Below are 24,822 nucleotides of genomic sequence, written 5' to 3'. Positions count from 1 at the left end.
ATTGGCGAAGCAATTCGGTGTTCGTCACACTACCTGCGGGAGGTGAAAGCCAACATACGAAAATTGTTACTCGCTCGGACCATACGTCGCTGCAGACACTGTTTTGGGGGGCAGGAGGTAGCGCTCATCCTATCCTTTAATGGTTTAGGGGAGTTTTTAACTTGTGTTATGGTTGTGGGGTTGACCGCCTGCGGCGGATCTCCCTTCCATTAGCTTAGTCTATGTGGGATACTTTTGGTAGGCTAAAAGCCAGGTGGTTTGGTTTTTGTTTTTACTTCGGTTGCCCTCATTTGTATGGTCAATGGTCTAGTCACGTCGTGGTCTCGCCCCTCTGTTGACAGATCATCTGGAGTGCACCAGCTATATAGGTCTCTACCTCGCTGGCAACTCTAGTAGCACAAGCAAGACTTTACGCGGCAGTAACCACGAAGTCAGCTATGCTAACAGTAAGGATCAAGATCAATTATCTGCATATATATGTTTCCTAAAACAATCTTCTATTCTGTCTACTCCCACCACCAAAGGTGGGATTCAGCTATATATATATCTGACAGGTAAGTTTCATGAACAAAATGATATTGTAATGATACAATTAAGTTTGTTCATACTTACCTGGCAGATATATATAATCAAGTACCCACCCACCTCCCCTCAGGAGACAGTGGAAATAAAAAAATTATGAATAGAAAAATGGGAATGATTCCTGATACCCGCCTCCCATCGGCGGGAATGGGGTTACTAACCACCTGACTCCCACTGCGTGTGTCGTAAGTGTTTAAATTTCTGTCGGATTCGGAAAATACAGCTATATATATCTGCCAGGTAAGTATGAACAAACTAATTGTATCATTACAATATCATATTCCTGTTAAATATGTTTATATACTGTAGCCATTTATGATGAAATAGGTATTCAACAAAATGTGAAAGTGTTCCATATTTTGATGACAGTTTTGAAATAGATATGTGGAAAATATCACAGTTTTAAAAATTTGTAACTTGAAGAACAACAACTGACCTAGGCTATATGCAATTTTGAAGTCAGTAATTTTCATTGTATGAAGAGTATGCCATTTGAATTACTGTAATTCAGATAGTCATGCAACCATAAAGAAGTGTACTGTGGAAGTAAACAACATTGTTGCCAAATGTGAAAGTGATAAAAGTGTTTATTTTATTTATTTCTATCAACATATAATGATGAAATATGTGCATTGTACGTTATTAACAATGTATCTTGAAAGTGTCAAGTGATACCCCCAAAATAAGTTTAATCCTAACAATGTTGATATACCAAAACTTAACTCATGTTGCTGTTAAATGCTTAAGTCATGGAATGAACTATAACATAGTTGCAGGAACATTTCATTGGATCAGTTTATTTGTTTAATTACATTGTGCATTTATTGTTTCTGTAAAATTACACAGAACCGCTTTAATATGTAAGAGGACAGACTGAGTTCATTTATACTGTGTAACTTCAAGAAATGTAAGCACTTGCAGCCAAGTTAAGTTTAATGAGTAATGTCATTTTGAATTTTGAATGCCAAAATTTTGGCATTGTAGAAATTGGCAAGATATAAAAGTGCTGTAGTCGATTTGCACAGATGAACAAGATAAGGTATCTGGCCACTTTTAACTAAACTGCTATTTATGTGTAATCCTGTATTGTTATTGTGTTTGTATTTTAATTTCTGTTTCTTGTAATTTCAGTGGCCAGTTTGCTGTAGTGCGTCGATAATAGACCAAGTCCACAAGAACTGAATATGCTGCCAAATAACTTCGAAAGCGACGTGTGGCAACTTCCCGGAGGGGTGTTCCTCTGGAAGCTATTGCCCGGGAAGTACTCGTTCTTCAGATGATTGACAATCATGAAAATATCATATCCCTTCACCAAGTGTTCGATAATGGTCAACATGTTATACTTGTCCTGGAGTTGTAAGTTGAACTTTAAGTTAAAATTTTATCAAGTATTTGGGACTTCAGTTGCCCAAAGATGCATAACTAATCTTGTTTTACAATTTTCATCGATAATATAACTCATATAATATTGATTGCTTTGCAGTAAGCTATATCTTCATGTCTGCATCAGCACTTTTACATAGTTATCTAATTAGTTATTAGCTTAATATTAAAAATTTGTTCATTTATGAAACAAACCTTTGTCTTTCAACATTAGGAGGAATCTTCTAGCACCAGCTGGAAACAGGTAAAATTGATAAAAAATTGTGTATGCAAGGAACTATTGGCATCTGCGCTTGATCACGAGCTATGTGGAATCTCCCACAATGCCTTTGGCATCACATGATTGAGTCAGTTATTTTCTTACCGCCTTTAAGAAGCACTCTTTTTGCTCTCTGTCCTTTTAAAGCCAGTTTAGTTTGCCAGCTTTTTAATTTCTTTCTGTGTTACAGTGTGTTTTTGCTGTTGGTTTGTACAGGTATTGGGGCATCATGGATCATTTTACCTCCTTGACAAAGGTTTCTTCAGGATCTCACAAGAAACGGGAAATACCTGCGTATTAATGGGTTCCCTTGTTCGAGATTCTTAACATTGGTATCCATGGATCCACAGCCAACATGTAGTAGGTGCTGAAGAAAATGTATGTACAATTGCCAAATGCCTTATTTATGCCTCACTTAGACAAACAAATTTCAAACTCAGATGAATTATTAACAGATTTTGGCGGCTGAAATTGCCAGAGCTTTCCCACTCCTATAAAATTAGGCTTGATGTTCTCAAGGGAACAAAAGTAGCTGTCAGTTAATGACATAGGACCCTCAAAGCCTGCTGATAAGAGTGGGCCAACAAATTCTTTGGTGCTTAAAGCTTTGCTTCAGAATTCTGAATGGAAATATTACATATTGCACTCCTCGTGCAAGGATACAACACTGATCGCATAGTTCTCGTATAAAAATTGTATATGTGAGCGACTTAATATTAAAGGCTTGTCTTTTTGCATCTCAGCTTACATAGGAGTAGAAATAAATGTTTTTGTACAAGTAACTTACCCAGCAGATATTATACTTAGCTATAGACTCGGTCGTCCCGACAGAATTTCAAAACTCGGCTGGCACACGCGACAGGTAGTCAGGTGGATCCACCATTCCCGCCGCTGGGGTGGCGGGGTCTGGAACTATTCCCGTTTTCTAAGCCATAATTTCTCTGTCGGTTGAACGGACAACACCTATTGTTCGTTCCTCCATCTTGGATTTCAACTCGTTTGCCGAGAATTTGGATTGGTTTTTTGGTGACGTATTCTGTTTTTTTCTCTGGCTTGGCATACGCTTATTGTGGACTGTTTTTCGACTTTGGTTTTGACTACTCTTTCACGATGTCTGACGCTAAGGCTTCACCTATGTTTAGAGTTTGCAGTAGGAAGAACTGTAAGGTTAGGCTGCCTAAATCGGCATTAGATCCGCATAGTATTTGCGCTAAATGCAGGGAGAATGAATGTTCTTTTATTAACACCTGTGTGGAATGCGAGAACCTTACGGAGCTTGAATGAAGGAATTATCATCATATGTTAGGAAGCTTGAGAGAGATAGAGTGAGGAAGGCTTCAGCTAGGTCATCTAGTAGATCTTGCTCCTTAGAACAAGAATTAACTCTCCATCTAACAATTTTCCCTTAGCCTCAGCTCCTTCTCCCTGTTCTGAATCCAAAGATTCTTCATCAGAGAGGGAAAATGTAAAAGCTTCAATTAAGAAACTTCAAGCTCAGCTACGAGCTCTAAACCAAGGTAAGAGTGGTGATAGTGACTTGTGCAGTGTCCCCAGTGCAGTGGAGGGGGCGTCTGACCGGTTCCTCATTGCTCCTAGGCCTAGACCATCTTCCAAACTCCCAGGACCAGGGGAGGAGGAATGTCGAAAGCCGCAGGGAGGATGCAGAACATCCCCAACGGTCAGGCGTCCCTTCGGCAGATCCTGTTGTTAAGTCCCAGGCTGCCTCGGATTGCCGCAGAAAAGGCGTCCTTAAGGAGTGTTTTTCGGCCTCAGACTCTTCCTCTCCTAAACGAGGAGGAGTTCGGCCTCCCGTTCGCGCCCTTTGAAGAGAGCCTGGAAGGCGCCTAAAGGAGACGCTGCTGACTCCAGCCCAGAGCGTTTTCCCGAGGATTGGCCTTCGGGAGGGACCTAGAGGACTAGACAAGAGGAGCCTGCTCTTCAGGATCCGACCAAGAAGTTTTTGGTTAATCTGCAAGAGCAGTTAGCGTCGCTCGTAGGCTCTTTTGCTAAGGACTCTACAAGGAGGAAGGATGTCTCGCTCCCTGTTAAGAGTTCCGCTAAGCGTCCTTCTTCGTATAGGAGAGAACTCTCACGTTCTCCAGGGCGTTTATCGCCTTCGTCAAGGGACTCGTCGGATAGGAGTTGTTCTCCTGAGAGAAGAGCCCTTTCGCCCTATAGGCTGGCTTCCCCGAAGCGCCCTCTTAGACACAGCGCATCGAGCAGAAGTCTCGATCGTTTAGCTACAAGGAACCGGAAACAGATTTAGGTATCAGGATCCCTTGGGTCTTCAGGACCAGGAGCCAAGACATAGCCAGACAGACGCAAAGAGGCAGCAAGACGCAAGAAAGGACGTCAAGAGCCTCTTAGAACGCTGGATTCAGGACGTCAGGATTCTGCTAGAAGGCAGGAATCAGGACGCTTTGAGCCAGGACGCCATGAGTCAGGGCGCCAGGAGTCAGGGCGCCAGGAGTCAGGGCGCCAGGAGTCAGGGCGTCAGGAGTCAGGGCGCCAGGAGTTAGGACGCCAGAAAACAGGACGCCAGGAGTTACGTTAGGCGTCAAGTGTTAGGGCGCCAAGAGCCTGTTAAGCGTCAGGAATCAGGACGCGGGGATCTTTTCAAGCGCCCTGAATCAGGACGCCAGGAGCCTAGCAAGCGCCACGAACCCGACGAAACCTAGACAACAGAGTCTAGTAGGCACAAGAGTGTTGCCGACAGACAGGAGCCTCACTCTTCGTCTAGGAAGTGCTAATGTTCCGCGCTCACCCTTCTCGGGAAAGGAGTTCTTCTCCCGGGAAGAGCCAGATCACTCCAAAACGACCATCCTTCTGTAGATCAGTTGGACCAGGTATCGGAAGACGAAGAGCCTGTAGATGTAGCAGTTTCGGACTACAAGAGACTTTCTCTTTTGCTGCTAAAGGAGTTCGGAGACTCCCTTCATCCTGCGGACCTCCTTCACCAGAGTCGTTGATGTCCAGCACTAAAGCTCTCAAATCGTCTTCCTTCGTTAAGATGCGCCCCGCTCTTTGTATGAAAAAGGCATTGAAAACTTTTTCAGAGTGGTTGACTTCCAGAAGGGAAGCGGCAAGACAGTTTTTTCCTGCCCTCCTTCCAAGTTAACAGCAAACCAGGAAGGTGGTACGAGACCAAAGAGCCGATGGGGTTAGGCCTGCCTTCTTCCGCGGATGCGGATTTGCTTCCTTAGTGGACTCTGCTAGAAGGAAGTCGTTGCTGTCTGCTAAGGCGACTTGGGGCATGTGTGAGCTGGACCACCTTCTAAAGGGCCTCTTTAAAACCCTAGAAGTCTTCAACTTTATGGACTGGGCGTTAGGAGCATTAGCGAAGAGAGCTCAGGACACGGACTTTGTTTCCATGGAGGAACTTTCGAGCGTCCTGGCTTGTCTGGACAGAGCGGTCATGGACGGTTTCTGTGGAAGTTGCCTCTCTTTTTGGAACGGGAGTTTTGAAGAAGAGATCTGTCTTTAGCTCTTTCTTAGCAAGAGCAGTATCACCCTTGCAAAGGACATCTCTTCTTTTTGCTCCTTTATCCCCGCACCTTTTTTTTCCACAAGAGACGGTTAGAGAGGTTTCGAAATCTCTTACGGAGAAGGCAACTCAAGATCTCCTCACGCACTCAGCCAAGAAGTTTAGGCCGGCAGTGCCGATAGAGAAGAAAGAGAGACCCTCTTTTGTTCAGCCCTTTCGAGGGGTCCTCCTCTTCTAGAGCCCCTCTTAGAGGTCGAAGACCAGAGAGAAAGAGTAGGACCATCTAGAAGGTCCTTCGGGAAGTCTAGATGAACAGCAAGTCCTCCAGACGAAAGTAGGCGCCAGGCTACTCCACTTTGCCAAAGTCTGGGCGCAGAAGGGAGCGGACTCCTGGTCCCTCTCTATCCTGAAAGAAAAAAGGATACTTGATCCCCACTTCAGGGAAAATCCTCCCTTGCACGACAACATCCAAGGGAGTTCAAACCTCCAGATACTCGGATCCGGTCCGAAAGCTTGCTATGTTGCAAGCAGTGGAACAGATGATTTCCAAGGAAGCGGTAGAACTGGTTCAAGATCTCCAGTCTCCAGGATTCTACAATCGGCTATTCCTGGTACCGAAAGCATCGGGGGGATGGAAGACCATTTCTAGAACGTCAGTGCCCTGAATTTCTTTGTCTTGAAGAAGAAATTTTCAATGGAGAATCTTCCTTCCTGTTCTATCTGCTCTTCGTCCAGGGGACTGGATGGTGTCCCTGGACCTTCAGGATGCGTATTTCCATGTGCCAATTCATCCGGCAGCAGGAAATATCTGAGGTTCATGTTCCAAGGGAAAGTGTTCCAGTTCCGAGCGATGTGCTTCGGACTTTCGACTGCCCCTCAAGTCTTTACGGACATCATGAAGAATGTAGCTTATTGGCTACATCTGGAAGGGATCAGGATCTCGTTATATCTGGACGATTGGCTAATAAGAGCCCAATCGGAGAAAAAATGTCTGGAGGACCTTTTAGTGACTCTAAAGTTGACAAAGTCCTTAGGACTTTTAGTAAATCACGAGAAATCCATGCTGACTCCCCAGCAAAGTATTGTCTATCTGGGGATTCAGATGGATTCTCGGGATTTTCTAGCGTATCCTTCGCAGGAAAGGAGAGAACGCTGCCTAGAAAAGGTGTCAGTCTTCTTAAGGAAAGAACATTGTTCCGCGAGGGAATGGATGAGCTTGCTGGGGACCCTCTCCTCGATGGAACAGTTCGTTTCCTTAGAAGACTTCACCTACGACCCCCTTCAATTTTATCTGAAGGAGAAGTGGGATTGGAAGTCCAACAATCTGGGAGAGACTTTTCCAATCTCGAAACGGATCAAGGAGAATATCCGTTGGTGGTTAGATCCACAGAGAAACTAAGCAAAGGAATCTCCCTTCGCTTACAGAACCCGCGCCTAGCGTTGTTTGCAGACGCCTCAGATTCAGGGTGGGGAGCGACCCTAGGTTCGCAAGAAGTGTCAGGCATTTGGGAAGGAGAACAAGTGTCCTGGCACATCAACAAGAAAGAGCTAACAGCCATTCATCTAGCTTTGGTTCATTTCGAGGAACAGTCTCAGGTCTGGGGATTCAGATTCACTCGGACAACACAACAGCCCTCGCTTATATAAAGAAGCAAGGGGGGACGCATTCCTTTTCCCTGTACGAATCAGCAAAGGATCTGCTGATTTGGGCACAGGAAAGGAAGATCTCTCTCCTCACAAGGTTTGTACAGGAGAGAAAAATGTCCCGGGCAGATCTGTTAAGCAGAAAAGATCAAGTCCTACCCACGGAATGGACTCTCAATCCTCAGATTTGCCAACAACTGTGGCATCTGTGGGGAAGGCCCAATATAGACCGTTCGCGACCAACAAGAACCACAGATTAGAAACCTATTGCTCCCCGATCTCGGATCCTCAAGCAGTAGCAGTAGACAGCTTTCTGCTAGATTGGACGGGCTTGGACGCGTACGGCCTTCCCTCCTTTCAAGATAGTAGAGAAGTGTTGAGGAAGTTCGCTTGCTCGGAAAAAAGGAACAAGAATGACCCTCATCGCTCCCTTTTGGCCGGCTCTCATTGGTTCACAGAGTGCTGGGTGGTTAGTGGATTTTCCAAGATCGCTTCCACTAAGGAACGATCTTCTCAAACAACCCCACTTCGACAGGTTTCACAAAAACCTCCCCGCTCTAAGTCTGACCGCCTTCAGACTGTCGAAGGACTTGTCAGAGCAAGGGGCTTTTCACGAGAAGTGGCGAAGGCTATTGCAAGAGCCAGAAGAGTCTCCACTTCTAAAGTATATCAGTCGAAGTGGGAGTTGTTTAGAAGATGGTGTAGGGAAAAGAAAATATCCTCCTCCAGTACCTCTGTAACTGAAATCGCAGATTTTCTCCTATATTTGAGAAAAGACTGTAACCTGGCAGTTTCAACAGTGAAGGGTTACAGAAGTATGCTGGCCTCAGTTTTTCGACATAGAGGAATAGATCTGACAAACAATAAAGATCTTCATGCCTTATAAAGTCTTTTGAGACCACGAAAGAACATGTAATCAAGAAGCCTAGCTGGAACTTGGATGTGGTCCTCAAGTCCTAATGTCGGAAAAATTCGTACCGTCTCACGCAGCTTCGTTTAGGGACTTAACAAGAAAGTCTTTATTCCTTTTGCGTTAGCAACAGCCAAGAGAGTGAGCGAGTTGCACAAGTTGACAAGCTTTGGAAGGTAAAGTGGGGTTTAAGAAAGATTCAGTCGATTTGCTCCTTTCAACCATTTTTTCTAGCGAAAATGAAAATCCCTCAAAGCCTTGGCCAAGAAGCTTTGAGATAAAAGGAATATCTTCATTAACAGGGAGAGAACTAGAAAGGACTTTGTGTCCAGTCAGGGCACTCAAGTTCTACCTGGAGAAGAAGAAGTTGCTGAAAGGTACAGAGAAAGTCTTTGGTGCTCTGTAAGAGATCCGAAAAGAGCGATTTCTAAGAACGCCCTTACATTCTTCATAAAAGATGTAATAAGGGAAGCTCACCTTAAATGCGAAGAAGAGCATTTCAAGGTTCTCAGAGTGAGAAGCTCATGAAGTGAGATCCATAGCTACGTCGATGGCATTTCACAAAACATGGTCGCTTCAGGCTCTTATAGATTCGACATTTTGGAGATGTAATTCGGTGTTCGCCTCGAATTACCTAAGAGATGTTAAAATTTCGTACGAAAAGTGCTTTGCTCTGGGAGCGTATGTTTCGGCGAATTCAGTGCTGGGAGAAGGGGCTGAGGCTAATCCTTCCTATTTAGTTTAAGGCTTAAATTACTGTTTATTGTGGTTGTTTTATTGGTTAATTGTCAAGAAGGGAATAGGGACCCTCTTACAATTCATAGAGTGTAACAAGACTAACATGGTCAGGTGATCGGGATTGGCTTCAGTGCTCTTTGTGATTTGTTTAATACCTTAACTCTGTCATGTAAGAGGGCGAGTCTCCATTGATATGACAAAAGGTCAAGGCTCTACCATGTAAGTGGGTCAGACCCCCATTGGTACGATCCAGTATAGGCTCTGTCGCGTAAGCGGGCTAGCCCCATTGACACGATCCAAAGAGTTATTCAACCATAGGTTCATTCCTCGTTGAAACTCTTGAGGCAAGCAGGACTCATCGACAGTAGTCATGAAGTCTTCAGCCCAATAAGGTAGGAACTATGGATTATGTTATCCCAAGAACATAGGTTGTTTTTTTCCCTGTTTTTTAATGTATTTAGTTTAAGTATTATTTTGTTTTTAGCTGTCTCTTGCCCGCCACCAAGGGTGCCAATCAACTAGGTATATATCTCTGGTAAGTTTACTTGTACATATGGATTATGTTATCCAAGAACATAGGTTGTTTTTTCCCTGTTTTTTTAATGTATTTCCAGTTAAGTATTATTTTGTTTTTAGCTGTCTCTGCCCGCCACCAAGGGTGCCAATCAGCTAAGTATATATCTGCTGGTAAGTTACTTGTACAAAAATGATATTGTTAAGATACAATAAAGTTTTGTACATACTTACCTGGCAGATATATACGATTAATGGCCCACCCAGCCTCCCTCAGGAGACAGGTGTAAGAGAAATTATGGCTTAGAAAACGGGAATAGTTCCAGACCCCGCCACCCAGCGGCGGGAATGGTGGATCACCTGACCTACCTGTCGCGTGTGCGCGAGTTTTGAAATTCTGTCGGGACGACGAGTCTATAGCTAAGTATATATCTGCCAGGTAAGTATGTACAAAACTTTATTGTATCTTAACAATATCATATTTAATGGTAGAATATATTGAGAAGAGACAGCTTCTCATTATTGTCAGCGTAAAATGCTCTTTTGTCAACCTTATTGCATTAACAAGCTCTTCAGATAATTTATGCAGCTCTGTTGGAGTTTGTTGGAGAGGACCAGAAAGTTTCATAAGGTGATTGAGTCAGCCAGACTGCATTTGGATCAGTTTGATAATTAGAAAAGCCTACATCACTGGTCAGATGGAATTGCAAAATGTACATGTGTGGATTTTTGAGCTCAATTCGCTTCTCAGATTAGAATGTAACACCTAGGAAGCAACGACTCCATGTAGCTCCAGAGATACTTAGTTATGTGACACTGCCCTTCCCAGTGCTGCAGAGTTCTGGAATTTTCTCTTTTATTTCCCTGATTCTTAGCATCTTCCATCCTTCAAGTTACAGGTCTGTTATTGTGTTCTGGGAAAGAATCTATTCTTTGTTGTTCCCTCATTATTTTCCTGCTTTTGTCTGTGCTGGGCAAAAGCCTTTTCTATCAATCATTTCACAAGATCAGTGTATAAAACTGTATGGTTTGATGATAGTATGTATAGAGATGCAATCAGCTGGATGTGTAGATGCCTAGGAAGTATGATGAGTGTTCATCTTAGCTTACTTTGAATGAAAATGGTTCAGTTTTCACATTTACACACATATCTGTTTGAAGTGTATTTAAATTGTTCTAGTCACAGTTGGCTCCATTTTTTCCGTTTATAGTACTCTCATTTCTGTATCAAACTCACCTCTCTTAACATTGGCAACAATGTTTTCATTCCTGTGTGCAACAGAGTTGTGCAAATTACATTTCTTTTGTAGTCATTATGGATAACTTCTGGGTGATTGTTACCAACATACTTCATCAGCATTTAAGAATGTTTTATAGGCCTCATATGATTGATCATATTCTTTTTGTCACAAAAATATCAAGAAAAGATTACTACTGTAGAAAAAGATATGTAAAGGGAAAATAGGGAAAATCAAGTACAAATATTTGGTACTGGCCATATTGTGCAAAACCCAGGGGAAATTCTCAGCAGTTCCCCCTTTCCCTCTCTTTGACAGACATGTTTAAGATAGTCCTAACACTTCGGCCATTTGAATACAATCGGAAATTGATGTATTAAAATTGTTGTTGTGATTAGCAATAAGACTACTTAGGTTATTGATGAATCTATTTTATCATTTAATCACAGTAGTTTATTTATTATGTCAAAAGTCTTTAGTTGCAGTATTATAAATAGTAATTGTCTGTGATGGTAGTTTTCTTTGTCATTGTAAGAGAGTTGAGACAGTAAGTTGTGACTTTGAGGGCAGTAAGTACTGAAACTAAGTATTATTTTAACCCCTGTAGTGTTTAGATCTGAATTGTTGTTGTAACTGTCCTATTTTTGAAGGGTCCGTGGGGGCGAGCTCTTCGAACACATTAGCGAGAGAGAGCGTTTGTCAGAAGAGGAGGCGTCTGCGTTTCTGCGGCAGATATTACAGGGAGTCAGGCACATGCATTCCAAAAGTATAGCTCATTTAGATTTAAAGGTAAGTGGAGAAGTACAGATACTAGAGAATTATAATCCACTCTTGGTTTATTTTTATTTTTATTTTTATTGTAGTGTCTTACCGAACAATTATAGAGCCGTGATTTCCACGAGCGGCAGGATACTAAATTCAAATTTAGCGCGTCGGCGTCAGCCAACACTGGTGGTGATGACGTCATCTCCCTCCACTCGCGGGGAACCGGGAGAACCAGGTACAACTGCCCAGGTGAATCCAATTCTTTTCCTGCCGGCGTCCGGTGAACATCGGTGGTCGGTGCGGTTGGATGACTTTGCTTCGCTTTTTTCTTGTTCTTGTGGATTTGATCTTCGGAATTGGTGAAGTACTCTTTTTTGGCGTTGTTGTTATTTTGCTTTTTATTTAGGCATTGCCATGTCGGATTCTAGTCCGTCGGGAGTTAGGTTTTGCATCTCAGGATGTAAAACTAGATTATCCAAGTTAGAGTATGATTCTCACACTAAATGTGTTAAGTTGTAGGGGGACAGGTTTGTTCAGGCATATCGAACACTGTAACCGGAGTGTAAAGTTGATTTATGGACTGATTCTCAATGGAAGTTTTTTAGTTCATACTCGGAGAAATTAGCTAAAGACAGAATTAGAAAAAGCAGCGCTTAGGGAAAGTAGACTTAGCTCTGCTTCGTCTTGCGATGCATCTGTTTCCTTCTGTTTCTCCTCAAATTGTTATGTCTCCTTTAACTACACCTCCTATTCCTCCTACTAATCCCCACTTCTCCGGCTTCCCGTGTAGTTTCTTCCGACACCATTGCCAGTCTGGAATCGAGGTTAGACAGAAAATTTTTTTCGGTACTAGCGAATACGGTTTTGCAACTTGGTAATTCAGTTAAGACGTTTTTGGAGAAAGCGGCTTCAGGTAAGAGTGTAGTTGAGGGTGCGTCTGTCTGTCCTGACACGTCTCCTAGACAAAGGTCACTGTCCAGCTCCCCCGCACCGGGGAGAAAGACATACCGGAAGTCCAAGGGAGGTCGATCGGGATTTGCCCACAGACAGGCGCCTCTCTTGTTGAGCCTGTTGCGCCTCAACAGGGCTCGGTTAAGCGTTGGAAAGGTGTTGCGGTCAGACGCCTTTCAAATGATTCAAGCGATTCGTCTCCGGTCGCAGCGGCGCTCTTGGCGAGATTCGGCCGTTTCGCGTCCCTTAAAGAGGCGTTCAGGTCGCCGCCGATTCTTCGCCTCCTCCAGTCAAGCGGTATAAGGAGCCTGAGAGTAGGGTTGCGCCTCGGCCGTTAGCGGCTCGTTCGTCGCCCTCAATCTGTGCCTTTTTCGGCTCCATCTACTAGTAGAGATTGTGGTTTTAGCGCTGTAGCTAGCAGTTCTAAGGGTGTTTCTTTAGGCGCTTTTTCGTCTGTTACGCCTGATGCGCCTGTTTCGCCTCGAATTTCGGCGGCTCCGAGCGAGGCGCAAGTAGTTTTTCCGCCTCCTGCTGAACATTTAGGCTCTTCCAAGCCTACGTTAACTGTTTTTGATTTGTCTCTGGCGCCTTTGCCCGCAAGCAGTTAGAGATGTTAACCAACTGGATGAATGAGTCCAAGGGTGGTTCGAAACCTTCAGATCCGGTTGTAGTTCCGTCTACTTCTTCGGCGGTATCGGAGAATGAAGAAGAAAGTTATAGGAGGAGGATTCACATCACCTCTCGTGTTATTCACGTCTCCTTAGATTTCTTCTGGTATCTTATCCAGATTATTTTGAGAAAGCGGCTCCGCGCTCCCCAACTTCGACTTTTTTGACGAGGAGGAAAACTTCAGACCCTCTCCTCCCAAAACTTGTTCCATCTAAAGCGGTTTAGACATTCGTTGAAAGAGACGGAGAAATGGATGTCTATGAAAAGAGACTTAGGGAAGGCTCTTTTTGCTTACCCTCCCTCTAAGTTGCTTCGTAAGAGGTATAGGTTTTATGTAACTGGGGAAGCTCCTTCTCTGGGAGTTTTCTGCCTCCTCCCAGGGAGACTTCTCCAGTTTAATCGACTCCTCTAGAAGATCTGCTTTCGCCGCAGCGAAAGTTTTCTTTACAGCGCCTGAGCTGGACCACGTTGTAAAGAATCAATTTAAACTTTTGGAAGTCTTTAGCTTCCTTGATTGGACTATTGGCGCTTTAGCGGCCAAGATCGAAGACTGTCCTTCTCTTTCTCAGGAGTTAGCGGAGGATTGGATTGGTGTTCTGTCCTGTGCGGACAAATCCATTAGGGATGGATGTGATGAGTTAGCTTTGCTCATCGCCTTTGGTACCCTTAAGAAAAGGCAACTTTGGTGCTCCTTTGCTTCTAAAAGGGTTACGTCCCAACAGAAGTTCTGCTCTTCATTGGTTTTGCCTCCTTTTTGTGAAAAGATTAACCTCTTTCTTCCAGACGATGTGTAGTGTTGTCAATTTCGTCTGCGCTAGATAAGAAATCTACTTCGGATTTACTGGCACAGTCTACTAAGAGACCTAAAGCTCCTGTGGAGACTGTTCCTTCGGTTTCTCCTCTGGCCCAAGCGCCTTTTCGAGGGAGAAAACCCAAGCGCTTCTTTCGGCCGAAGTCGAATTTGCGACCTCAGTCTAAGGCCTCGGCCAAGGTTAACAAACCTTCCAAATGAAAGCTCGGTTCTTCACGCACCTCAGTGGGAGCCAGGCTGGTCTCTGTTTGGGAGGAATGGGAAAACAGGAGGAGCAGAAGCCTGGGTAGTTGCAAGTACTCAAGTTCGGCTATCGTATTCCTCTCGTTTCACCTCCCTCGCTCTCACCTGTGCCAATTCCATTCCAGGCATACTCTCCGGGCTCAGACAAATTTCTGGCACTAGCCGCAGAAGTGGAAGCGCTTGTTCTGAAAGAAGCGATAGAACAGATAGAAGGGGATTTTCCTCCAGGCTTTTACAATCGCCTTTTTGTAGTTCCCAAGTCATCAGGGGGCTGGAGGCCGGTTTTGGATGTGAGCGCCCTGAACTTGCATGTCCAGAAAACAAAATTTCATATGGAGACCACTCGGTCGGTTCTGGAGTCCATCAGACAGGGAGATTGGATGGTCTCTCTGGACATGCAAGACGCTTATTTTCACATTCCGATACATCGCGAATCTCGGAAGTACCTGAGGTTCATGTTCGAAGGCAAGGTGTTTCAGTTTCGGGCGCTTTGCTTCGGACTAGCGACCGCTCCTCAAGTTTTCACCAGGGTTCTATCCCCGATAGGAAGCTGGCTGCACATATTAGAGTAAGAATCTCCTCTATCTGGACGATTGGCTTCTCCGGTCGGAATCAGAGAGTCGGTGCATGAAGGACCTTGGAACAACCTCTAGATCTTGCCAGAAAGTTAGGAATTCTGGTCAACAAACAGAAGTCCCAGTTGGTTCCATCTCAGAGCATCCTTTATTTGGGGATGATTCTGAATGCTCAAGTTTTTCGGCTTTTTCTCTGTCCCCGAAGAGGGTTCAAGGCTGTCTGGAGACAGTTCAGGAGTTCTTGGACAAAAAGGTAAGTTCTGCCAATCAGTGGATGAGGCTCCTGGGCAAATTGACGTCAGTGGAGAAATTTTGTGACGTTGGGAAGACTGCACATGAGACCTCTGCAGTTTTTCCTGAGAGCCTCTTGGTGCAGGAAGACACAACCAGACTCGATTACATTTCCTGTCACAGATCAAATAAAAGAGGACCTAAGGTGGTGGCTCTCTCGAGCAAGATTGGAAGAAGGGTTAGATTTACGACCCATCCTCCCGAACCTACAGTTCTTTTCCGACGCATCGGACACAGGTTGGGGAGCCCTACTGGGAAATCAACGAACTTCAGGAGCTTGGTCGGAGAAGGAGAAGAAGTTCCACATAAATGTAAAGGAACTGTTAGCAATTTTCCTGGGGCTCAGACAGTTTCGGAGCTTAGTAGAAGGTCGAGTATTGGCAGTGCACTCCGACAACTCCACGGCTCTCTCGTACGTGCGGAAACAGGTGGGGCTCAGTCTTTCTCTCTATACGAAGTAGCCAAGGATCTCCTCCTGTGGTCAAAACGAGCGAAGGTTCAGCTAGTCCGAGATTTGTTCCGGGAAAGATGAACGTCCTGGCGGACGAGTTAAGTCGTCAACAGCAAGTGTTACCTCTGGAGTGGACTTTGGACAACAAGATTTGTCAGAAACTTTGGCACCTTTGGGGACGACCGTCAATAGACCTGTTCGCGACATCAAGGAACAACCGTCTTCCTCTCTTTTGTTCTCCAGTCCCAGATCCTCTAGCTTGGTCGGTGGACGCAATGCTGTTGGATTGGTCGGGTCTGGAAGCTTATGCATTCCCTTCCGTTCGGTGATCTAATAAGAGGTGCTGAACAAGTTCATGTCGCACACCAATGTAACACTAACGTTAATCGCTCCCTTTTGGCCCAGGAAGAGTGGTTCCCGGACCTTCTCCAGTTGTTAGTAGACTTCCCCAGACTTCTTCCTCCAGAGAAGTGGCTTCTCAAACAACCTCACTTCAAGAGGTTCCACCAAAACTTGTCCGCTCTAGCTCTGACAGGGTTCAGACTGTCCGGAATCTTGTCAGAGCGAAAGGATTTTCAAGAAGAGCTGCAGAAGCTATCGCTCGTTTGTAGAGAGATCTTCTAACAAAACTCTATCAAGGGAAGTGGAGAATCTTCAGAGAGTGGTGTAGAAGTGCTAAAGTCTCTACTTCTGCGACCTCTTTAACAGAAATAGCAGATTTTCTTCTATTCTTAGGAACTCTAAGAAACTGGCTCCTTCGACGATCAGAGGATATAGAGCCATGCTCTCTTCGGTTTTTCGACATGGAGGTTTGGATATTTCCTCCAATTCAGATCTGTCGGACCTCATTAGGTCTTTCGAAACCACTAAGCTCCCGCAAGATACAGTGGCTTGGAACTTAGATGTGGTGCTTAAGTTCCTCATGGGGCCACCGTTTGAGCCTTTGAAGTCGGCTTCTCACTCAGGAACTTGACTAAGAAGGCACTTTTTCTTATTGCACTAGCTTCTGCTAAGCGTGTCAGCGAATTGCACACTATAGATAAAAGAGTCGGTTTCTCTCAAGGCAATGCTGTATTTTCGGTATCTTTGACCTTTCTAGCCAAAAATGAGAATCCTTCTAATCCTTGGCCGAGGAGTTTTGTGGTAAGGAACTTATCTGATTTGGTTGGACATGAGGAGGAAGAAAGGCTCTTATGTCCCAGTCAGGGCTATTAAGCAGTATCTGTTTGCCACTAAGGGTATTAGAGGACAATCTTCTAAGCTCTGGACCTCGGTTCAAAATCCCTCTCGTCCTCTTTCTAAGAATGCTATATCGTTCTTTATTAGAGAGCTTATCAGGGAAGCTCACTCGCAGTCCGAGAACGACAATCTTTCCGTTCTGAGAGTTAAAGCTCACGAGGTTAGAGCAGTGGCAACTTCTTTAGCATTCAGAAAGAATTTATCTTTAGCTTCGATTCTTCAGAGCACGTTCTGGAGATCGAATTCGGTTTTTTGCGAGTCATTATCTCAAAGAAATAGAAACGGTTTTTGAGAATTGTAAAACGTTAGGTCCGGTAGCGGTTTTCTGGCATGGTGTTGGGAGAAACGGCACAGGGGTCGTCACCTCTATGCTAACTTTCACCTTGAATAGGTTGTCGAGTTCAAGGGAAGCTGGGGGTACTGAGTACCTGGGATAACTCACCAGTCTGTTAGGGTCAGATTTTACAATGGTTGGGTTATATATGTTTTTAAATCTGGTGTTGGTGACAAATGTTTTGTATGATTGAATTTCTGGTCTTAGCCCGAGGGCAAGGGCAAATCTTTGTTGTTACTATCTCCGTCAGTCAGCCTTGACTCGCTTGAACTACGGAAGGATTCCACTCCTGTAGAGGCTAACTTTGGTCAAATTCCAATTCCTCTACAATAGTAAGAAGAGCACCGACCATGAGGCAGTAACAGTCTGCTGTAGCTCTCTTACAAGGTAAGGTACAACAGACACCTTGAGTGTTTAATGGTATTGCAATAAATGTAACCATTTAAAAATACTAGTGTCACTGAATCCACCTTCCCATAAATGTGTATCAGCTCTATAATTGTTCGGTTAAGACACTACAATAAAAATGAAATTTTCATTATTAAATGAAGTTTTTATTGTATACTTACCGAACAATTATGATTATACCCACCCTCCTCCCCTTAGGTGGACGGACGGGCAGAAAGAATTGGATTCACTCTGGGCAGTTGTACCTGGTTCTCCACGCGAGTGGAGGGAGATGACGTCATCACCACCAGTGTTGGCGACGCCGACGCGCTAAATTTGAATTTAGTATCCTGCCGCTCGGTGGAAATCACGGCTCTATAATTGTTCGGTAAGTATAGCAATAAAACTTCATTTTTAATAATGAAAATTTTCATTTTTTTTTTTTTTATTATGTGGCTATGAATTTTGTATAATATTGATGCGTTTTTCCATCAGGCCTGTTGTGTGACCATTCTTCAGACCCTTTTTACAGCTATTGTTTTCTTGGTTTTGAAGCTTTATGTGCTAGACTAATTAGGATGCAACAATAAAGAATGATGATCAGTTGTTAACCCAGCAAGAATGCTTTTATTTAATTACTGGAAAGTTTATAATAAGCATGCTCACACGTTACATTTGTTAGGTATTTTGTTTTGGTGTAACTCCCTGCTCTGAAAGGTTAACTGGTAATGTAAACAAAGAAATATTTGTTTTATGCATGACACTTACCTGGCAGGTATATATATAGCTTATCCTCTTGACGCACTGGCAGAATTTCAAAACTCGCGGCAACCGCTAGTACACTGGTAGTTCAGGTGATGGCCACCCCGTTCCCGTGGCGCTGGTACTTGGAACTATTCCCGTTTTCCTCAGATTTTCTCTGCCAGCCGAACCGGCAACATCGTTGTTGGTTCTCTGTTAGAATTTCCTGCTCGTTGGCTGACTTTTTGGATATTGGTATCGTATTCACGAAGTTAGTGTGGCAATCGCATTTTGTTTGGATTTTGGTTTAGTATGTCTGATTCAGGAAGTATGTTTAGAGTTTGTGTGAAAGAAGGGTGTAAGGTGAGACTGCCGAAATCATCGGTAGATCCACATACTATTTGTAAGAAGTGTCGGGAGTTTGTATGTACGTGGGACAATAGGTGCAATGAATGTCAGTGTCTGAATGAGAAAGAGTGGAAGGCTCTTATGAAGTATGTTGAGAGATTAGAAAAAGATCGGGTTAGAAGATCTGTATCTAGGAGTGAGAGATCGGGATCTTCGAGTAAGCCTTTGAATGAATCTTTGCATGTGTCTTCTCCAGCTCATTCACATGTAGAAGTAGCACCTTCCCCTCAGGTTTCTCCTGCGCCTGTTGCTGTATCTGAGGATACTACTGATCCACAAATCGTGAAAGTGTTCGCTGCCCTTGCGTCCATGGGAGATCAAATTAAACGATTAACAGACAAAGTGGAAGTGTTTGGTGACAGTGTTGTGGAGGGGCGCCTGATCGTCCCTCTCGTGCTCCTAAACCACCGAGACCACTCTGTCAAGCTCCCAGACCCAAGGGAGAAGGCATGTCGACAGTCGAAGGCAGGCGAGAGTATAGGTTTACTCGCGTCACTCCCAGTCGTACCTTCCGAGAAGTCCTGTTGCTTCCCAGGCTGCAGCAGTACGCCATGGAAAAGGCGATACTGGGAAGTGCCGTTATTCTTCGGATAGTTCGGCGTCAGGAAGGAGTAGGCGTTTCGCGGAAGTATCGCGGCCTCTCAAGAGGTCATACTTTCCGTCCTCATCACAGGATGAAAGGGCTGTTGACCAAGAAGGGTGGAGTAGCCCTGAGATTTTTTCATCGGAGGATGAAGAAATTATCCCTATCAAAGGAAGAGGATTTCTCGTCAGTTGGAAGTTACTAGCGGTGCGGTGAGAGGTGTTTCTCCGCTTAGAAGGAACTCCTCTGCGTAGACCGCAGGTTCGCTCGCCCCTCCGTGTTAGCCCGGTGCATCCTCGATCTCCTCATCATCAGGAGTCTCGTAAGGAAGCGGAGACGAAGGAAGTTCTGCGGGACATGCAGGAGAGATTAGCAGTGATTGTACAATCATGGGAGAAGCCCGAACAACCTTCGGTTAGACGTAAGGACTCGTCTCTCCCGGTTAAGTCCTCCAAGAGGACGCAGGACGTGCAACGCAAGCCAGGACGCAGTGCATCCCTTAAGAAGGACGAAGCAGTGCAGGACGCAAGAGGAAGAGTGGTGGACGCATACATTCAGGAGGACGCAGGCGGCAGCAAGTCGAAACTTTTTCTCGAACAATGGAAGAGAGGAGTTTTTACAAGGAGACAGCGCCGCATTCGCTCTCTAAGCAGGCTCTGCATAAGGAGTCCGCTTTGGAGAGTCATCATGGATCTTGGTTTTCAAGATATTTCTTCGCAGGAGGAAGAATTTGTGGAGAGTGCGGAAGAGGACAAGAATGTGGAAGCTCCTTCTTTTCGGACTACAAGAGACTAACAGAGTGCCTTCTTTCTTTGTTTGAAGGAGATTTTCAACCTTCAGGCCCGCCATCGCCTTTGTCTCAATTTTTGAAGACGAAGACAGCCAAGAATCGTCTTTTTTTGAAAATGACTTTGTCTATTTCGGCCAAGAAAGCCCTTCAACGCGTAAATGAGTGGTTGAAGGAGAAGAGAGAGTCGGGAAGACTTCTTTTGCCTTTCCTCCGGCCAAGTTGGCGTTCGAAGTCTGGTGTTTGGTATGCTAAGGGGGAAAGTCTTGGCCTGGGAGTTCCTGCCTCCTCCCAGGGGGATTTTTCCAACATAGTGGACAGCTCCCGTAGACATGCTTTACATTCAGCCAAAGTGTGGTGGACTTCGTCAGAGTTCGACCATTTACTCAAAGGTTATCTCTCGGGACTTTGAGGTGTTTAACTTTTCTTGACTGGTCGTTGGGGGCCCTGGCTCGGACTTCGGAGATGGAAGATTCGTCAGAATCCGAGTTGCCGAGAAGTATCATGTCCTGTATGGATAAAGCCTTGAGAGATGGAGCTAATGAATTGCTTCACTTTTTACAGCAGGCGTTTTGAAGAAAGACATCTTTTGTGCTCGTTCGCTGCTAAAGGAGTCTCGAACGCGCAAAAGTCGGAGTTGATGTTCTCTCCGCTTTCAGGACAGCTCTTCCCTCAGGATATCATTAAGGACATCTCGCTCTCCCTCACTCAGAAGGCTACTCAGGATCTTCTTACGTCTTCTGTAAGGAAGTATTTACCTTCTAATGTAATGAAGAAGACCCCGAAGGATACAAAGACGTCACAGCAGCCCTTTCGGGGTAGGACTTTTTCCCGACCAGCATTTAGAGGGAAAAGAGTTCCAGCCAAAAGAGGTTCCAAAACCTCAACCAAGCAATGAGTCAGAAGTCCTCCAGACTTGTGTGGGGGCCAGACTTTTAGACTTCTGGAAGTCTGGCAAAGCAAAGGAGCGGATCCTTGGTCTGTAAAGGTAGCGAAGGAAGGATACAAGATCCCCTTTCTCAAGAAAAAAACCACCTCTCGCTACAGCTCCGAGAGCCCTAGGGGGCTCATTACATTTTAATTTAGAGAAGAGAGAGGCTCTTTGGCATCAGGTTGTCAGCATGTTAGAAAAGGGGGCCATAGAACCGGTTCTGGATCACGAATCCCCAGGTTTTTACAACAGTCTGTTTCTAGTACCGAAGTCATCAGGAGGTTGGAGGCCAGTACTGGACGTAAGCCAGCTAAACTTGTTCGTAGAAAAGACCAAGTTTACGATGGAGACGAACGATTCAGTACTGGCAGCGGTACGACCAGGGGACTGGATGGTAACGCTGGACCTTCAGGATGCGTACTTCCATATTCCGATTCACCCAAGGTCCAGGAAATATTTGAGATTCGTGATCCAGGACAGGATTTATCAATTCAAAGCCCTTTGTTTCGGTCTGTGCACGGCTCCTCAAATTTTTACAAGAATGATGTCGAATGTGGCGAAGTGGCTTCATTTGTCAGGAGTCAGAGTCTCTCTCTACCTCGACGATTGGCTCATAAGAGCACAATCAAAACAGCAATGTCTGGAGGACACGAACATCACATTGGAGTTAACTCAGCAACTGGGTCCGATGGTAAACCTGAAAAAAGTCACGGTTGATCCCCTCTCAGGAGCTAGTTTTATTTGGGGATTCTGATATCCTCAGTGACTTTTCGGGCTTTTCCGTCACCCGAAAGGCAGACCATGTGCCTGCGGAAAGTGCAAGAATTCCTATTGAAAGACCAATGCTCGGCGAGAGAGTGGATGAGCCTGCTGGGGACACTCTCTTCGTTAGAGCGGTTCATTTCACTAGGGAGACTTCACATGAGGCCCTTACAGTTCTTTCTGAACGAAGTCTGGCCAAGAAGATCGCAACCAGATTCCTTCCGGTTTCCAATTCCTTCAAAGATAAAGGAGGAATTAAAGTGGTGGCTAGTTCCGGGAGGGGAGGTTGTCAGAGGGTACGTCACTCCAGCAGAGGAACCCAGACCGGATATTATTTTCCGACGCGTCAGACGCAGGCTGGGAGCGACGCTGGGCCCTCGGGAGGAGTCAGGCCTTTGGAACGAAGAAGAAAAGGCATGCACATAAACAGGAAGGAACTGATGGCGATCTTCTTGGCTCTGAAAGCGTTCAGACCGTGGATCAGCGGCAAAGTGGTGCAGATCAACGCGGACAATACCACAGCTCTGGCATATATACGAAAAACAAGGAGGACCCCATCGTTGTCCCTTTGCAACTTGGCGAAGGAGATTCTTCTGTGGTCGCAGAGAGAAAACGTCACCCCTGCTCACCAGGTTCATTCAAGGAGAGAAGAACGTCAGAGCGGATCTGTTGAGCAGGGATGGACAAGTGCTTTCCACGAGTGGATGTTGCATCTTCAAGTATGCCAGAGACTGTGGAAGCTCTGGGGCACACCATTAGTGGATCTTTCGCTACCGCAGCGACGAAGAGGTTACCGAATACTATTGTTCTCCAATCCCGGACCCTTTCTTGGCAGTCGCAGTCGTATTGCCTTCCTACTAGATTGGACGGGTCTAGATGCGTACGCTTTTCCCCCGTTCAAGATTTTAGGAAAGGTAATGAAAAAAATTCAGGGAAAGTCGAGGAACAAGGCTGACTCTGATAGCCCCATACTGGCCGGCCCAAACGTGGTTCACAGAGGTACTGGAATGGACAGTGGATTCTCCGAGAAGTCTACCCACGGAGAGTAGCTCTTCTCAAACAACCCCACTTCGACAGGTTTCCACAAGAACACCCTCGCTCTGGGTCTGACTGCGTTCAGACTATCGAAAGACTTGTCAGAGCGAGGGGGTTTTCTAGAGAAGCAACGAAGGCAGTTGCAAGAGCCAACGAAGGCATCAACTATCAAAAGTGTTACCAGTCGAGTGGAGAACTTCCGTAAATGGTGTAAGAATCGGAAGATTTCTTCATCCGAGTACCTCTGTGACACAAATTGCAGATTTCCTTCTATACCTGAAGAAGGAACTGGGTTTGGCTAATCAGACAATTAAAGGTTATAAGTGTATGTTGTCTGCAGTGTTTAGACACAAGAGGTTTAGATCTGTCCAACGACGCAGATCTTAGAGATCTTCTCAGATCTTTTAATACAAAGAAGGATCGACTTTGCAGAACTCCTTCTTGGAATTTGGATGTCGTTCTCAAGTTCTTGGAGACGGATAGGTTTGAACCTATGGGCAGTTCGTCTTTGCGAGAGCTAACGAAGAAGACTATTTTCTTAGTAGCCTTAGCTACAGCTAAAAGGATTAGCGAGCTGCAAGCTATTGACAAGCAAGTAGGTTGGAAGCACAACAAAGCAGTTTGTTCTTTTCAACAGGAGTTCTTAGCAAAGAATGAGAATCCTTCGCATCCGTGGCCAAGATCATTTGAGATTGAAGGACTGGCTGATCTAGTAGGTCAAGAACAGAAAGGTTTTCTTTGCCCCAGTAAAGAGCCTTACGGGTTTTTACGTAGAAAGAACAAGAAGCATTAGGGGAACTTCATGTTCTCTGTGGTGCTCTGTTAAAGATCCTACTAGACCTATGTCTAAAAACGCGATGGCTTTCTTTGTAAGAGAAGTCATTAAAGAAGCTCATTTACTTTGTCAGGAAGAATGCTTCGGCTTGATTAAGGTTAAAGCTCATGAGGTGAGAGCAGTAGCTACGTCCTTAGCATTCAGGAAAAATTTAGCCCTCAAGGACATTATAGATTCGACGTTTTGGAGGACAAACTCTGTGTTTGCCTCTCATTACCTTAGAGACGTGAAGACAACTTTTGATAATTGTCAAACGTTAGGCCCGTATGTATCCTCAGGTACAGTACTGGGCAAAGGAGTTTTCCACCCCATAACCTAATAACATGCTAGGTTTTTATTTTAATTAGGTTATAGTGTTTTTTTTTTATGGTTGTCTGAGAAGGTTAATACCAGCTCAGTTTTTGGTTTAGTGTTTATTATTGTATGTGTGTGTGGTTCAGGTGACTAACTTTCCTAGCATGAATGCCCATGGTAAATGAGGGCTAGGGTTCTCTGTCAGCAGATTGGTCATGTCCAGTTGTCAGACCCTTGTTGTTAGCTTTCTCAACAAACAGGTCACATCCTAGTTGAGAGCTACTAAGGTTTAGCAGGCTAAGAGGCAGGACCTACGAAGTCAGCTACCTTAGCAGGTAAGGAACTTAATAAATAATTTTAAAAATTTAGTTAATTTTTGAATTATGACGATGTTGCTGTCTATGACCCACCTCCAAATGTGTCAATCAGCTATATATATACCTGCCAGGTAAGTGTCATGCATAAAAATGATATTGTTATGATACAATAAAGTTTTATGCATACTTACCTGGCAGGTATATATAATTAAATTCCCACCCTCCTCCCCTCAGGAGACAGGGTTCAGAGAAAATCTGAGGAAAACGGGAATAGTTCCAAGTACCAGCACCACGGGAACGGGGTGGCCATCACCTGAACTACCAGTGTACTAGCGGTTGCCGCGAGTTTTGAAATTCTGCCAGTGCGTCAAGAGGATAAGCTATATATATACCTGCCAGGTAAGTATGCATAAAACTTTATTGTATCATAACAATATCATTTTAGGAGGTATGTAGTTTGTGGAGCACGTATGTTTCATCTATGTATAGATGTGATGATTTTGATGTTACAGTTGTGGGGTTTTGAAGTAAGTTACTTAAATTGTGGAATAGCGAGTTAAAGTTCTCAGGGAGAATAATAAGTCCAAAAAAATCAAAAGAAAATATCATAACTTGAAATAGGTCTGAAGATTTTGATACTCTGCATTCAGAGGAACAAACTG

At 44.6% G+C, this 24,822-nt stretch overlaps 1 protein-coding gene across 1 annotated transcript in view; it reads left to right on the top strand.

Annotated features, from left to right (window-relative positions):
• LOC135203062 (death-associated protein kinase 1-like) overlaps positions 1 to 24,822 on the top strand; it is a gene marked incomplete in the record, with an annotated part of 212,619 nt that overhangs the window by 8,168 nt on the left and 179,629 nt on the right. Inside the window, 2 exon segments of the mRNA XM_064232667.1 lie at positions 1,714 to 1,938; positions 11,402 to 11,540. Coding sequence (XP_064088737.1) covers positions 1,859 to 1,938; positions 11,402 to 11,540 — 219 coding nt within the window.

The sequence above is a fragment of the Macrobrachium nipponense genome, chromosome 33 (assembly GCF_015104395.2).
Source record: "Macrobrachium nipponense isolate FS-2020 chromosome 33, ASM1510439v2, whole genome shotgun sequence".
NCBI classification, from domain to species: domain Eukaryota; kingdom Metazoa; phylum Arthropoda; class Malacostraca; order Decapoda; family Palaemonidae; genus Macrobrachium; species Macrobrachium nipponense.
This window is presented reverse-complemented; position numbering and strand designations above follow the sequence as displayed.